The 15,001-nt window shown below is 43.6% G+C and overlaps 1 protein-coding gene across 1 annotated transcript in view; it reads right to left on the bottom strand.

Moving 5' to 3' along the window:
• Positions 1-611: 611 nt before the first annotated feature.
• PRUNE2 (prune homolog 2 with BCH domain) overlaps positions 612-15,001 on the bottom strand; it is a 308,041-nt gene continuing 293,651 nt past the window's right edge. Inside the window, exons 19-20 of the mRNA XM_075559541.1 lie at positions 8,382-8,429; positions 612-3,839 (exon numbers count right to left, since the gene is read on the bottom strand). Coding sequence (XP_075415656.1) covers positions 3,809-3,839; positions 8,382-8,429 — 79 coding nt within the window. The 3' untranslated portion in view covers positions 612-3,808. The remainder of the gene's footprint in view (positions 3,840-8,381; positions 8,430-15,001) is intronic.

Raw genomic sequence — 15,001 nt, 5'->3', positions numbered from 1 at the left:
AATCTGCCCCCGCCTCCCCAACAACAAAACAAAAAAATCCTCTAAATCCAAAATGTTTAATGCAGTGAAATTTAAAAATAGATATATGCCATAAAAGGCAAAAAAGGGCAGCCTTTTGCCAAATTAAACCACCATGACACAGAGATTCCTCCGGAGTGGGGAACTCCTCACCCAGAAGGCAACGTAAATAACACACTTTGAGAGCCAAAGACATTAAACTCTACAGCAAGCAAGGAAAAAAAGAAAGAAAAGGAAAGGGGAAAACTCTAGAACGTCCTCAAGTGTCAAGCTAGATGATAATCGTTGTTGTTGTTAGTTGCCAGTCAGTTGGTCTCTAATTCCTGGTGACACTGTGTGCAATAGAACCTACTGCCTGCTTTGCACCAGGCCCACGATCAGTCACAGGCAGGCCCACTGTGATAGCCATGCCTGAGTCACATCCGCCGGAAATGGAGCCTGCGTTTTTCACATGGAAGGTGAGAATCCCACAGCTGTGCCACCACGGGCCCATTGATGTATGGATCAAACAGCTTTGAAGTGCAATTCAAGAGTGACTCTGGGGGACGCAGAGAAAAGCAGTCACGAACCGTGGGATTGATTCTTTAAATTTATTTCTTAAGTATACAGAAGCTCTATGTAGGCATTGGTTTGTTACATGTCTTTATATTATTAATCCACACTATTTGGGGAGAATGTTTTATTTACCCAAACAAGGTCTAATTGGTACATTATTCTGTGCAATCTGATGCATGGTAGAAAATCCTTACAAAAGACTAATCTGTGCATTTCTAAGTTTCTAAAGGGAGCAAACAACCGAGGCATTGTGATAAGAAAAGGTCCAGCCATAACTGAAAATGTCTTTTACAATGGAGGCGGCGCGACTTCTTCACAACGTAGAGGGTGCCGACCTACAACTCCGGATGGCTTTGACAGAAACCCGGGGTTTGCTTCCCAAACCCAACTACTGCCCTCCCACCAAGCTTTCTTCCTCACTCCCTGCCAGTATCTTTCCTGCAGGCTCTTGTTCCGCCATTCAATCAAGGAGCTGCTTGAAATACAGTTGCCACTTTGGGAAAGTAGTCCTTTAGGCCCAACAGCCTTGCTGTTCCCTTAAGCAAACGTCTACAGGAGTGCAAAGCAATCCCCAGAAGTCAGAGCCAAAGCAAGAGTGCGCGAGATAGCAGGATGACATCAATGTTTACATCTGCCTACCTATCTGCTTAGGGATTTTTGTTTCAGGATTCTATTTACTTGGATTGAATTTATGGGTTTTTATTATTTTTCTTTTGCTCTAGCACATGCAAGTCAATCCATTTGCCCTTTTAAAGAGATAATAAAATAGCAGATGTCTAAATATCAGAACGATTACGCAACTCATAGAATAGCCCCAAACAAAAGCATGGTTTGAGGAGGACCCTTACTTATCACGTCCATGTATGATGATCATAAGTAACTGCATAAACAGGCTGGGCGGGAAATGTGCAAGGTGAGGTCGCCTGATAGACTTTTAACAAGAGCCCTGGATCAACTGACCAATATCTTGAGGCTCACACCACAAATGAAACACCCGTCTTTTCATGACTTCCTGTGGCCAGGGTGAACAGATCATTTTATAGCAGTAGAGATTAGGCCAGGGCAACTGTTGTAAGCAGGTGAGCAAACTGGAGTATTGGGTCACTGAGCTTACAGGAACATTCAATTCTGGGAGAGGTATCATTGGAGCTTGCCAAGGTCAGGGCAAGCCCTGACAGAGGGTGGGGCCTGGAGTTTCCCTATTCAACTCACCAAATGTTTTCAATCGGGAGCCTTCAAAGAACACATTTCCACAAGACATTACACTGAAAGGGACCAGGGATAGGAAATGGATACGCATGGCTCGAGCGTTGCTATGCACCAGAGCTGATGTGCACATGAAGTCAGCATGCGTGGAGCGTGGATGGGAGCCCGAGCTGAAGCACATTAGATCAGGGCAGCTCAGTCACCCGTGCGAGGGTGTTTGCTCTGAAGAGCTTCAGAGCTGAGTGCACCCAAAGCTCTGCGTGTCCCTCGTGGCTCTTTCCGGGAAGCTCCCGCACTGAGACTGCTGGCCCCCCACTCGTGTTGAGTTTTGTTCATTGGCATCATGGGGTGACCCTGGAGACTCAGAAATGTTTCCAGGGGAGAGGGGAAACAGCAGGAGTTCGAGCAAACAGTCAGAAAGTAATTTTTACTCGGAAGAAGGCTTCATTTTGGATTTGGCAAGCCCATGCTTTGGTGGCCAGGAGCCATGCAGTGTACATGGATCGCAAAACAGACAGTGCTTCTCCCTGTTCCCCTCCGTTAGAGCGACCAGTATGTGAACACAGGTGAGGGAAGGGAGGAGGATTATGTGTTAGTGCAAGGTTCAACAAACTTGTTCTAAGAACACTGTAACTATTTTGAGCTGGGGGACACATGGTCGCTGTCACAACCACTCAGTTCTAGCTGGGCAGTGCACAGCAGCCAGAGACAACTCATCACAATGAACGTGGCTGAGGCCCAAGAAAACCTTATTTATGGGCACTGGCATTTGAAGACATTTTGTGAGTCATGAAATATTCTCATTTTGGCTTCTAACAACCGTGTAAAAATGTGAAAACCTTTCCTAGCTCACAGACTACACAAAAGCCGGATTGAGGCATCGTGGGCTGACCTGTGTTGGAGCATTACAGGTTTGAACTGAAGTCAGCATTTCACAGGACTTAAACCCAAACCAAACTGTCAGGGACCCCGGAGGGGAGGGGAGACCTGCCCCAGTGGGTTTCTGAGATCGTCACTTTTCCCAGGAGTCGACAGCCTCTCCAGAGAAGCAGCTGGTGGTTTTGAATGATTAACCTTGCGGTTTTCAGCCACACACTGATAACCGAAGCAAGTCATCAAGGAAGTAGGTTGTAAAAGGTACATATTTAATTTGAAAACTGTGATCATATTCGACTGTTTTAAGTCAGGTGACTTTTGTAAAGCATGTGAGAGAAACATCGCAGCCTGAACATTACCAAATTGTGAATTTCTGAATTGGCTACGTCATACTCTTGCCGTTAGCTGCTGGGCAGGAAAGACCAATATTCTGAGCTGGTTTCCTGGACTGGAGCACAGTCACCAAAAGGGGGGGTGCTGGGGGCGGGGCTTCATTCTACCTTCCTCCGTGTGGAGGCCCTCGCTGGGGAAATGATCATCTTTAAATAAGCTCTTGTACCCAACAGTCATCGCTCCCGCTTCTAACTCGATAATTAACATAACATTCCTATGAATTAGAGAGCCTGGCTCTGTTTGAGAAGTTACCTAACAACGTTGACACTGAGCTTTCACACCGCAAGTACATTTAGGATTCCAGAGATGGGGTGGACAATTCTTTTGGGCTGAGTTTGAACATGGGATTTTAATCCAAAACGATCTCCCAGAAGCCTAGGGGAACAAATCTGTTCTTGCTTATTAATGGATTAGATCTGCCTCATCGGTGAACTCTGATCAACAGACAAAAATATCTGCACCACAGGAGAATGAAAGGCCCTACTTTCTTGCTAAGGTTCAACTAAAATCTTTGAGGCACATAATTGGCAAAATAGGAAAAGACACAGAATTTCATAAAACATATTAAGAGTAAACAAAGTCTCTTCCTGTTTTTCCCCTTCGACGTTTCGAATGGCCCCAGGTTCAGTGCAAAGTCGGGGGGACCGGGGTGTGGAGTGGGGAGACAACAAAAAAACACCTCAACCCTGTCTCTTCCAGGTAGATAAGATTCCACAGGCCCTCGATGCGGACAAGCGTCGTCTTCTTCTAGGCACGGCGACTACGGCTTTTCTTTCAGCTTCAGGTCAATGCTGCATCGAGGGGTGGTTGGAAACGAGAGAGAGACCATGAGAAACATTTAATAATGCTGTGGGTGGCATGTTTGCGGTTTGTCATTCAAGGCTCAACTTAAAGGTGAAACATGCAAAATTCCCAAAACACACACACACACGCACATGCACACGCACACGCGCACACACACAAATCTGGTAGGCTACAATCCTCTCCTGGTTGCTAAATTTTTCCCCAAACTAGGGAATCAGTTTGTTTTTACAAAACTGATTCTGGAAGCACTTCATCTCACTTCAAAGTGATCCAGGGAGGCAAAGGAGTCTTGTTAAGGCTCATTCCTCAAGCAGGCAAAGGGAAGGCGTATTATTACAGATAGAGAACAAGGGATCCATTTTGAGCCAATGGGCTTTCTTAGTGGTGAAAGTAAATCATCTACCTGAAATAAGTAAACCCTAATCAGTGCTAAATAGTAAGAAGTGCTAAAGAATGAGGCAAACAGCTGAATACACTCCCTATTTCCTAGGAGTTTCCAGGGCCAGTTTACCTTAAAGAGATGGCTCCTTCTCACCGACGAAAAGTTAGTGTTTCTAAGATGCTTATTGGGTTTATGTCAGGAATAAGTTAAAGGTGAACCATAGCCAGTAACTCCTTGGCTCCTCCATCAGGCAGGAAAAAAGTCACAAGCCCGTGGACAGTCAAAGGAAGTATTTCAGTTATGGGAAAAAAGAAACATGATGGCTTTGAAAAAAAACAAGGGGGGGTGCGTTTCTGTGGATTTCGCTAATCTCTGGCATTCTGAGTCCTAAGGATGTTTTTGGAACAGTTAGACTGTTTGCTTGTGGAATGCACTGCCGCTGAACAGTGTTTTTATAGGAATTTTGAAAATTCATTGGTGACCTGCCTGCCCATCCAGTTTGTAGTTAAGTATCTCTCCCATGAAAGACCCCCCTGGCAATCCAACCCCTTCTATATCTGTACCAGGCATCATTCTACCCGCCTCCCAGTTTGCTTAGGATTAAGACTAAAGTGTTTTTTAATTTTGTACGCAGTGAATTATCAGGAAAGGATGACTGTTCGTATTCGTATTGATAGTAGGTTGGCGTTTCTTGAAATGGGAACATTATTTATCTGCCTAATCCCTGCCCTGGCAATAATCTTGACTCCCGTGGGAGTGTTCGGACCTCGGCCATCCTGAGTATGGAAAAAGGGGGCAAGGTTACCATGAAAGCTGCCTGCTCTCTCGCTTTCATTTTGATGCATCAAGATCTGATTTGTTTTCTGTAGAGTTTTATTACGTACGCATTCTTTTTATATCTATCCACTGTGGCCCTTAGGCCGTTTTACAATATAGTGGAAGCCAATCATCCCACTTGATCTTGTTTCTGCTTCTAAAATGGATTGTTTAAGTTGGTGATTGATTTTTAATTCTCTCCACCATGGCGTCAGCTTAGTCTCTCACACACACCAGGAGATTTTCTAATTCCAGATTTGGGACACACTGTCTGAACAGCAAGGCTGTGGGTTAGAATATCTGAAACCAGCTTGTGAAGGTTCAAGTGCATGCTCGTGTGGCTGTCACCACCTTGGCCACTGATAAAACTCCTGAAACAATATGTAGGCCTGATACCCATCTCATAATAGTTTATTTTGGCATAGTGGTTATGTATTAGACTGCCAAACACTAGGACACCAGGTCAAAACCACCAGTCAGCTTCTAGGGGAAAAAAACAACAAGGTTTTCTACTCCCATAAAGAGGTACTGTCTTGGAGACTCACAGGGGCAGTTCTACCCTGTCCTGGAGGGTCACTGTGAATCATAACTCGATGGCCGTGAATTTTTACTTTTTGAAAACCTTCCAGGGTCTAACTTATCTCTTCAGTTTTAGATAAACAAAAAGCTGAAAGACTGAAACCTACTTATTCAGTTTATTGAAGAAGCCAGAGATAGCCCAAGGTAGCCCTTTCCTTATTAATAACGGAGTCAGTACTAAGGATTAATTTTTGAAACAACAAGTACCTCATGGGATCAATAAGTTACTAACAAGGTTATCTACTTAAGCCTCCTTCAAACAAATCAACCTCCCCTTACATCATATTCGTGGCTGTTGGGTTTTTTATTTTTTTAAGTTTTAGAACATTAATGAATAAAGAACATCCAAATTTAAAAAATATAGGAAACAGACACCCTAGGATACTTTTGAAAGGTGTCCTTTTTAGACTGATAGCTTACTTTGATTCAGAATTGGATACTGTGTGAGCAGATGGGTTTTGTTTCCCACGAGCAGGTGTCCCTCTCCTGCATCTCACTGCAGGCCATTTCTCCCTCTGACTTTGTGAAATATTCCCTGCACTTCACAATGTGTCTGCCAGTATTGTTTAAAGGGAGAATGGTGATGGATAAAAGCTCTTTGTGTTTTCGGTAAGAAGAGGTGAGACGGACTATGGCCAGTGATGAATGCCGTCACTATAAAGAAGAGGTGAGAACCCAGCAGAGCTGCCTCAGCTCTCTGGAAACGGAGAGCTCTCTGTGAGTTTGACCCAACTCAGCAGTTAGAGGGTTTGGCTACTCTAGGATTTTCACAACTTTTTCTTGATTTTTGCTCTGATGGAGCCCTTGATCAAAGTCATTTTGCTACTTTTCTATTCCTCAATATGACTTTTTAAAAAATCACCTGATGACAAGTCAATCAAGTGATGACCCAACGCGTCTGAGTAGAACTGTGCTTCATAGTTTTAGTGGTGGCTTTTGGCGGACTTGACCCTCCAGCCTTTCACGTAGCAGCAGAGTCCTAACTCAATTGTGCCCTCCAGAGCCCATGCGCTACAGAAAGTATACCAAGTACTGGTATTAAAGCCAGAAAGTCTCCGCCAGCAAAAACAAACAAATGAGCCCAAAGCAAAACAAAACTGTTTGGCCCTGGCTGCCTCTCCACCAGGACCTCATCTGCACCTCCGTGCCTGCTAAAGGCTTAGCCAGAAGAGGGACACATGTGTTCTTGTCTAAAGTGGGAAGGAAAACCAACCATTTGCAGTATTCGGCTCTCGCTCTCTCCCAGTCTTAACCCCTGGAATGAGCCCCAACAAGAAGCTGTGTCTTCCCTCTCCCCCACCCCTTACCCAGATCAGGAACAGCACAGATAAGGCAGGCAAAGGAGTGGGTAAACCCGAAGATGCAGCAGCAGCAGCAGCAGCAACTGGCGATAGGTCCCTGCTCGTGCTGCGGGGAAGACATTGCAGTCTGAGCACGTCTTCCACTGCAGGCCCAGGACTCTGCTCACGGGGGCGCTGTTTCCCCAGGGGAGAAATGATTTACACAGCAAAGATGGGCACGGGCGGATTGTTTGCTTGGCGGAGGTATTTTTGCTTTGCAGATTTTTTCTGTGGCAACTTGTCTGAAACAATTGTTTATCTAAAGCACGGACTTTAGGAAAACAGAGTCCCTTAAAGTTCTGGTTCGTTGTGAATATTTCAGTTGGAGTCACTCTCTCCCCGTTTCCATACTTCAAGGTCATTTAAGGGGTCAAGTGGACTCTCGTTTTCCAGCTGCACTGCTCTCGGGGCCTTGCGATCACAAATGTGATGATAGTCGGTGCACTTGAACTTTATGTGTGCCTTTCCCCTTGCATCCCTCACTACCGAGACACTGTGGAATGCTCCGTCACTCTGCTACCATCAAATGGATTCGGACTCACGGCAATGGGAACTGTGCTCAAGGGTTCTCAGTGGCTCGCTTTGCAGGTCATTTCCTGCGGTGCCTCAGGTGGATTTGAACCTCTGATCTTTTGCTTAGCAGCCAAGCACCTTGACCGTTTGAAACATCCACAGATACCTCAATTCAAAGTGAGAGTGTCTGAGTAGATCATCAAATTCCTCTGAGAACTTGCTGCTGGTCTCCAGAATGTCTTCTTGACAGACTGCCTGAGGACTTAGCTCTGTTCCCAGAGGTGAGTGACCGTGCTATCATTAGTGGCAGGAGCCCTGGTGGCACAGTGAGGGATGAGTTGGACCGTTAACCTCAAAGTCAGCCACTCAAGTTCAACAGCCACACCTTGGGGAAAAGATGGCGATTTCTGCTCCCATAACGAGTTGCAGTCTTGCAAAGTCACGGAGGCAGTGCTACGCAGCCCACTGTGGGTTTCTGAGACTACAACCCTTTACAGAAGTAGAAAGCCTCGTCTTTCTTCCATGGAGTGGACAGTGATTTCAAACTGTTAACCTTGTGGCTACTGTGTAATCCACAGCACCCTGTAATACAGAAAGCAAAACTGCAGTCTTCTAGCCCCAATATTCTTACCATCGGACTTTAATATATTTTCCACTGGATCTGTGGTGGGGAAACATATGAGGAGAAGGCCACATTAGACTGCGTTTGTCAGGAAGACTTCAAGTGGTGAGCAAGAGACGATGCTTAACGGTTACTTTCAGGAATAGAAAGCATGAAAGCTGAGCATCTTAAATGGTGTTTACCCAGTCCTCAATGTTTTTTGTTTTTTCCCCCTTTTACAGCCCAGCCATACAACACCATAGGCTACAAAATAGCTGTACTGATGGTGGGTTCTTACTCCTTCTCCATAGAAGACATTTCTGGATCATTGTAAAGGCAGCTAGTTCTGAGTGCAAGGGAAAAACAGGAAATAGTAAACATTTCTCCACCGTTAATGCTTTGTAAACACAACAGGTACGGGGGAGTTTCCAGCTGTTTAATGTGATGCCATGGTCGACATTGAACAAATCTGTACCCGAACCCTTAAAAAAATTCAAAATAACAGATGATAAAATTAAGTGGGGATTTTCCCCATCAGTTTGGGAAGACAGTAATTAACTATAATTTGGAGACACAAAAAGGGGCATTAAAAACCGCCCAGCACCTCCAGAGAGCTCCTCTGTTTTCTTTCTTTCTTTCTTTCTTTCTTTCTTTCTTTCTTTCTTTCTTTCTTTCTTTCTTTCTTTCTTTCTTTCTGCCAACTGTCAACCTTATTCCAGAGTACAGTGCTGCAAACTTTTATTTGTATCTCAAATAATACAGTATTTTATATACCGAGGAAGGTCCCTCTCAAGAACCCCAACTTTATTTTTGCAAAAGCACTGCTAATTTCCAGTTTTCAAAAGGAGGAGTAGTTTTGTGAGGTGCTAAAAGACCCCCCCGCCCCCCCCAAACTCCAGGGTCAGCTTTCCTTATAATTATTACAAGAGACTCTGCAATCACTTATCCCTTCGTCCGGCCCAGCTGTGTTCAAGTAACACAACCGAGCTCTAACATGAACCTCAACTGGATGCACCCCTAAAGAAAACATGTCCCCATACAAAACACTGAAAAGGAGTACTAGCCATTGATGGGGCAGTAGCTGTTGTTAATATTCCATATTGGAGGTTTCCTGCGTTAGCACATTTCAAACTTGCTTTATATTTCTTCTCGTTTAATCCTAAATGTACTTCCAATGTTTACAGCTTCTCTTTGTTAATCTTTCATTGTTGGGGAACATACACTATCCAAAGGAATTTGATGACCCCTTTTAAAATACACGCAGAAAAGGGTTACTATGATGCTTTTTAAACGCGTGGGTTCCTTTCGTAATAGGATTAACTTTACAGGCTAATGTATCTGTTTGCACACAAGGTGACGGCACTAAGGTGAAAAATGGAAAGAGCTATCTTTCTAGACAGGCAGAAAGCGCCTCCACCCTTCTCACTGGTGGTCTGGTATTTTATTGAGAGTATTTGGCAACTCGAATGAACATACCAGTCAAGTAAGTGTTGACAGGAAAAACCTAGCAAAACTGGAATAGAATCCTGAGGGGGAAATCTTCCAGACTAGCTTTTCTGCTTTTTCAATTTAAGCAATCTTCCAAAGAAAACAGCAATTTGCAAATCCTTTAATACTGTCACTCCAAAGGTGGTAGCAGATGGGTGCAACATAAGGCTAGTCCTATGGTCGCTCTGCATTTTAGTTCCTGTGCAAAGCGAACCTTTTTTCTGACAGTTTTATTGGCACATAATTGACATATCATAGAATTCGATAGTTGAGCATTTTAAAGGAAGCAAAGGCCTGCTGAGCTGATCGGCCCCTGGAAGTCAGTTCGTGGAGGTGATCCTCTGTATGTGTGCTGCCTCTATGGGATCCCGGGCACAAAACAAAACAAACCTCAGGGTTTATTTCTGGACACAGTATGTGTTTGTTTGCCCGTGGATCCACTCAGCTTGACGCTTTCTAATCAAGGTCAAATGGAAAGTCAGGGCACACTTGCTCATAGAATAAGGGCTATCTGGCCTCTCAAATCCAAACATTGAAGAGGGGAAGTAAAAAAAACGTGCTACAAGGTCATAGACACCTTTATGAAGCACAAACTTCAGAATGCGAAGCTACTGTTTCTCGACATAGCCTACGACGTCTGAGTCTATCGGCTCTGAAGGCAGTGTGTCCATCTCGCTGAATCTTTCCCACAAAGAAGTTGTTCCGCTCTCTTTGATTGGCCTCAAACAAATGGGAGTTTGGCCATCTTCAAGGGACTCACGTCCTGTTCCTGGAAAGCATTCTTTGAATTTTGGGGACGGAAAGCTGTCTAGAGGGACAAAATCAGGGCAGTAGAGTGGATATGGTAACTTTTCCCAACTAAAATCCAAATCCCTGGGAGAACACACAGTTACATTACTGTGATGAGCAAAACCCCCAGAAACCCTATAGGCGCGACTTTCTGGGACTTTTCTTCACCAGTGCACATTTCAGATTTCTTGGCCTTTCTTCCTAATAACTGCCCACGATGCTCCTGCGTCCTTTGAGGAAACCTATCAAGATGAATTCCCCAACAGAGGTGCCATTCTTCCGTTTCTGCCTTCAGTTTTACTGATTCAGTAAATCAGTGGAAAGCCACTGTCTTGATTGGACTTTGTTCCCTGGATCATACATAAATCCAAGACTTGTTGCCAATTTATTCTGTAAAATTATCCTCATTTGCTTTGATCTGATCGAAAAAGCAAACCTTGGGGCCAGTGGATCTTCACAGACTCTTTGGCACCACTGGAGATTTTCACTAGAAATTGGAAATTCCAAGTCGAGTGAGGTCCCAGCTTCAGTAGCTGTCACATCAACATTAACTCTATAGTTTTCTTCAACCAGTGAAAGCCAGCCAGTCTCTTCATCTGTCGAGGTGTACAGTCTTCCCTCTCTCAGCTCACCTTTGAGGTCTTCCCATCCTGCCTTAAAATGTTTGCTCCGTGTAAAAACCGTCATTTTATGTGGCACGGCAGTCTTGTAAACTTGTTACAAAGTTTCAAAATTTTTATATTAGTCCTGACCTCAAAATATTTTTTCCATGGCATTAAAAATATTCATGTTTTAGAAGAGAGATCTCGATGCAGCCATTCTCTGATCACAGAGACATGCATGGTTTACCACATTTTGTTTGGAATTAACATTTGCAGGTAGGATCTCAATCCTAGTAGCAATATATCTTTTAGTTTGCTGTCATATCTGCAGCGACGTTTTCTGAAGTAAAATCCATAGTATATTTGAGAGCTTTAAAAATCATTTGGAATAATTCCATTAATCTTTAATTGCATTTCCCCACAAAGCCCCTTCCTACGGAGAAAGGACTGTGAGCCACTTCAGAGCCTGAAAGTGAGTTGAGGAAATGTGGCTAGTTGGGGTAATGGTGGGGTGCATGGCATTTAAGTCATTTCTGGGGTGAACAAAATGGAATTCTTTCTCTCTCTCATCATCAAATGTACAGATATATTTCAACTCCTCATCCTCATACCTTTCGGTTGAATTAGCTCCCAAATCCTGGCGACTCCAGGCACAATAGGACGACATTGCTGGGGCTCAGCTAGGATTTTTCATGGCTGATTTTTCAGAAGTAGATTGGCAGGCTCTGTCTAGCCTCTCATAGTCCAGAGGCTCCACTTACACCTGTTCAGCATCACAACAACACTGAAGCCTCCACTGACAGATGGGTGATGGCTGTGATGGAGGTGCACTGGCTGAGGATCAAACCTGGGTTTCCTGCATGGAAGGTGAGGATTTTACCCCAGAACCACTACTTCCACGTACAGATCATGCTCCCCACAAAAGAAAGAAAGCATTCTCAGGAAGGTGGCTTAGTCACTGAACTCAAAGCCAAAAGCATAGGCTCCTTAGATAAACTTAACTAGTTTTACCCAGGTCGTAGCTCAAGGACTTGGTGGCAGTGGGTTGGGTTTTGGTTTACTTGAACACAGTGATTCTGCAAAGATCCTCCTGAGCCTGAGCGCAGTAGCATCAGCATTGTCGGCATTCAAATCAGCATCACTGGGAAGTTGTTGGAAGTGTTGGCTCTCAGGCCCCACGTTGGGTTTCTGAATCGGACAGTTGAAGGACAAGGCCAAAGTTTCCCCAAGGTGTTGTGTTAAAATAAGCACTCCTCGTGGTTTGGATGTGCAGTGAAGTCTGAGCGCCTCTCCTCAACAGGATCTGGTCTTACTCTGCCACGGTCATGAACGAAGCGGCAGAACTTGAGCATCTACAGGCATGCACAGAGTGGTTCCTTTAGAACAGAGACCATTCAGCTGTTGACATAGGGTGGGGCTGGGAGGGTGACAATAGAAGGAACAAAATGGTGAATAAATAACTGAAAGCAAGACAACTAAACAAAAAGAAATGAGAGCTGTCTTAATAAAGTAGACAAGCAGGAAGACGATACACAGGGAAGGGAAAAGAAATTTTTAAAGAAGGCAAGATTTCATGGTCAATGAAAAAAAGCATGACAATATGACTTTATCATGGGTTGGCTGAAAAATTACTGAGGTCCTCTCGCCCCAACCCATTTCTTTGTCATGAATTCAAACAAACGAAAACCTCACTGCAATCCTCTTAATTGTGATCATGGCGACCCCATAGGGCAAGCTAGAACGCCTCTGGAAGTTTCTGAGACGGAAAGTCTCGATGGCATAGAAAGCTGCATCTTCTCCTGAGCAGCGGCTGGTCGTTTGGAAGCGCTCATCTCCAAAAGCTCAAAGTCCAACTTACAACTACTGTGCCTCCAGGGGCCCAGAATACAATACTTTAATATCGTGCTACTAAACAGAACCTGAACCAGAAGCACATGGCCAGTTCTCTCAGGAAAATCGCATGACTACATGCAGGTCCAGTGCGGGTAAGTGCTAAAGGGGTAGATCAAGCCGCCATTTCTTTCCTTTGTTCCTAAAACTTTCCTTATCCCCACAACTTTCTGTCTGTGACAGTTGTGTCAGAGACTGAGATAATTCCGTTAAAGTCAATATTTGTATGTAGTTGCTTGTTGTTGTTAAGGACCATGGAGCTGGTTCCGACTCATAGTGATCTTATGCACAAAAAACCAAAACTCTGCCCGGGTCTGCACCAGCTTCACAATTTTCCTTATGGTTGCTCCTCGCTGTAGCCACTGCGTCAATCCATCTTGTTGAAGGTCTCCTCTCTGTCACCACCCCTCAATTACCAAGCTTGATGTCCTTCTCTGGGGACCGGCCGCTCTTGACAACATGTCCAAAGTACACGCTTCTCCAGGGCATTCTGGCTGTCGTAATACCAAGACAGAACTGCTTGTTCTTTCTTCCTTAATTTATTTTAATGAATCATTTTATGGGGGCTCTTACAGCTCTTATAACAGTCCATACTTCAATTGGATCCAGCATATTTGTACATATGAGAACTTTTGTTCTTTGGGTGGTCCACAGTATTTCCAATAATCTTCACCAACACCATATAGTTCCAATATTGAGCTACATTAATCTAAATGGTTGATAGTTATCGCGAAAGAAAATTAAAAGACAGGAATATTATTACAATGAATTATGCTGATGTTAAGCTTTCTAAAGCAAAAACTTTCATTTTTAATTCACAATATCTACACTACAGGTAAGCAACTCCACAGGCTACCTCAATAAAAAAAATGTGCAGTGGGGGAAAATGACTTAAGTGAATTGTTTCAATGGAAGAATTGGCATTTCTAGCTATGCAGAATAATCTCAATAATTTCTATGCTATTTATTTGGAATTTGTAGCTGTTTGGACATTGCCCAGACATTCTGCTTATACAATATCTATGAAACTGGAAGCTGCTTATAAGAAGTAACAGTGTATGCAATATGTAAAATGGGAAGGAAGTATAAATGCTTCATCCAGCAATTGTTCCAAACAGCCGTTGTCTACATTTTAGATAGCGTGTCATACATTCAGGGATGGGAAACTGCTGGGAGTTCTTTCAGAACAATACTGGGCTGACTCCCTCACACAATTTTACAACTCTGTAGAGACAGCGGTCAACTTTCGCTTTTTGTCCCGCAGAGTTGCAAATCATTTCTGTTCAGTGGGAAAGGTAACTACGAGGTTACAGTTTATTGCCCTGCTTTGGATCTAATCTAAGGTTTTTTATTATCGCACTATTTTCATTTGCTTTCCGAACTAGTTTTAATGGCTTACTGATTTCTCATTAAACAATGAGTTGCATGGGACTGTTAACAGGCACTCGTTTTACGCTTTCATTGAGTTATGATTTTGCCTTTTACAAAATGATGCGTTAGTCATAGTGAATAATATTTTTTTCTATTTATTAAATAGCTCAGAGGATGCTAGTTAAATAAAATTAAGTAAGGATTTTTTTTCATCTTGTAAAGCATGGAATTGATTCTACAAATGCATTGCAAATTGCAACGAGCCATCATTTCTCCCCATTAGAATACATTTATCACGTTCGAAGTCTCACTGTGCCGAATGATCAGCTGAATGGCAAACCTTAGGTGCTCTTTTGTGGGGGGCCTAAAGTCTTACTTTGAAAAAAGTAAGCAAGAGTAACAAATGCATTCCTCAAAAGCACCAAGACCTCAGAGGAGAAATAGATCCAATAAGAGTAACGAGGAAACCACCAGCAGGGAATTCAAGAGAATGTGGGCACACTGTCAAACAGCAAACCAGCTTCACAGAACGAATTTGTGTCAAAATTGTTACATGGGGATCCAATTCGCTGCATACACTTTCACAGAAAACATTTATATATACACAAGTTGCATCTATCGGAGAGAAAAAAGGAATTTCTTAAGTGCAGCTTCATCAGCAGGATACAGAGACACAACCCCAGACATGCAGTTTCTTCCAATTCATTCTGGAAACGCGAGCAAACATCATGCCAGCGGCTAATGAAAACCAAGTCGTACTTAGCTGCTTCTGGTGCCT

Source organism: Tenrec ecaudatus, chromosome 10, assembly GCF_050624435.1.
Source record: "Tenrec ecaudatus isolate mTenEca1 chromosome 10, mTenEca1.hap1, whole genome shotgun sequence".
In the NCBI taxonomy this organism is placed as follows: Eukaryota; Metazoa; Chordata; class Mammalia; order Afrosoricida; family Tenrecidae; genus Tenrec; species Tenrec ecaudatus.
Note: the sequence above shows the minus strand (reverse complement) of the source record. Positions and strands in the feature narration are given on the sequence as shown.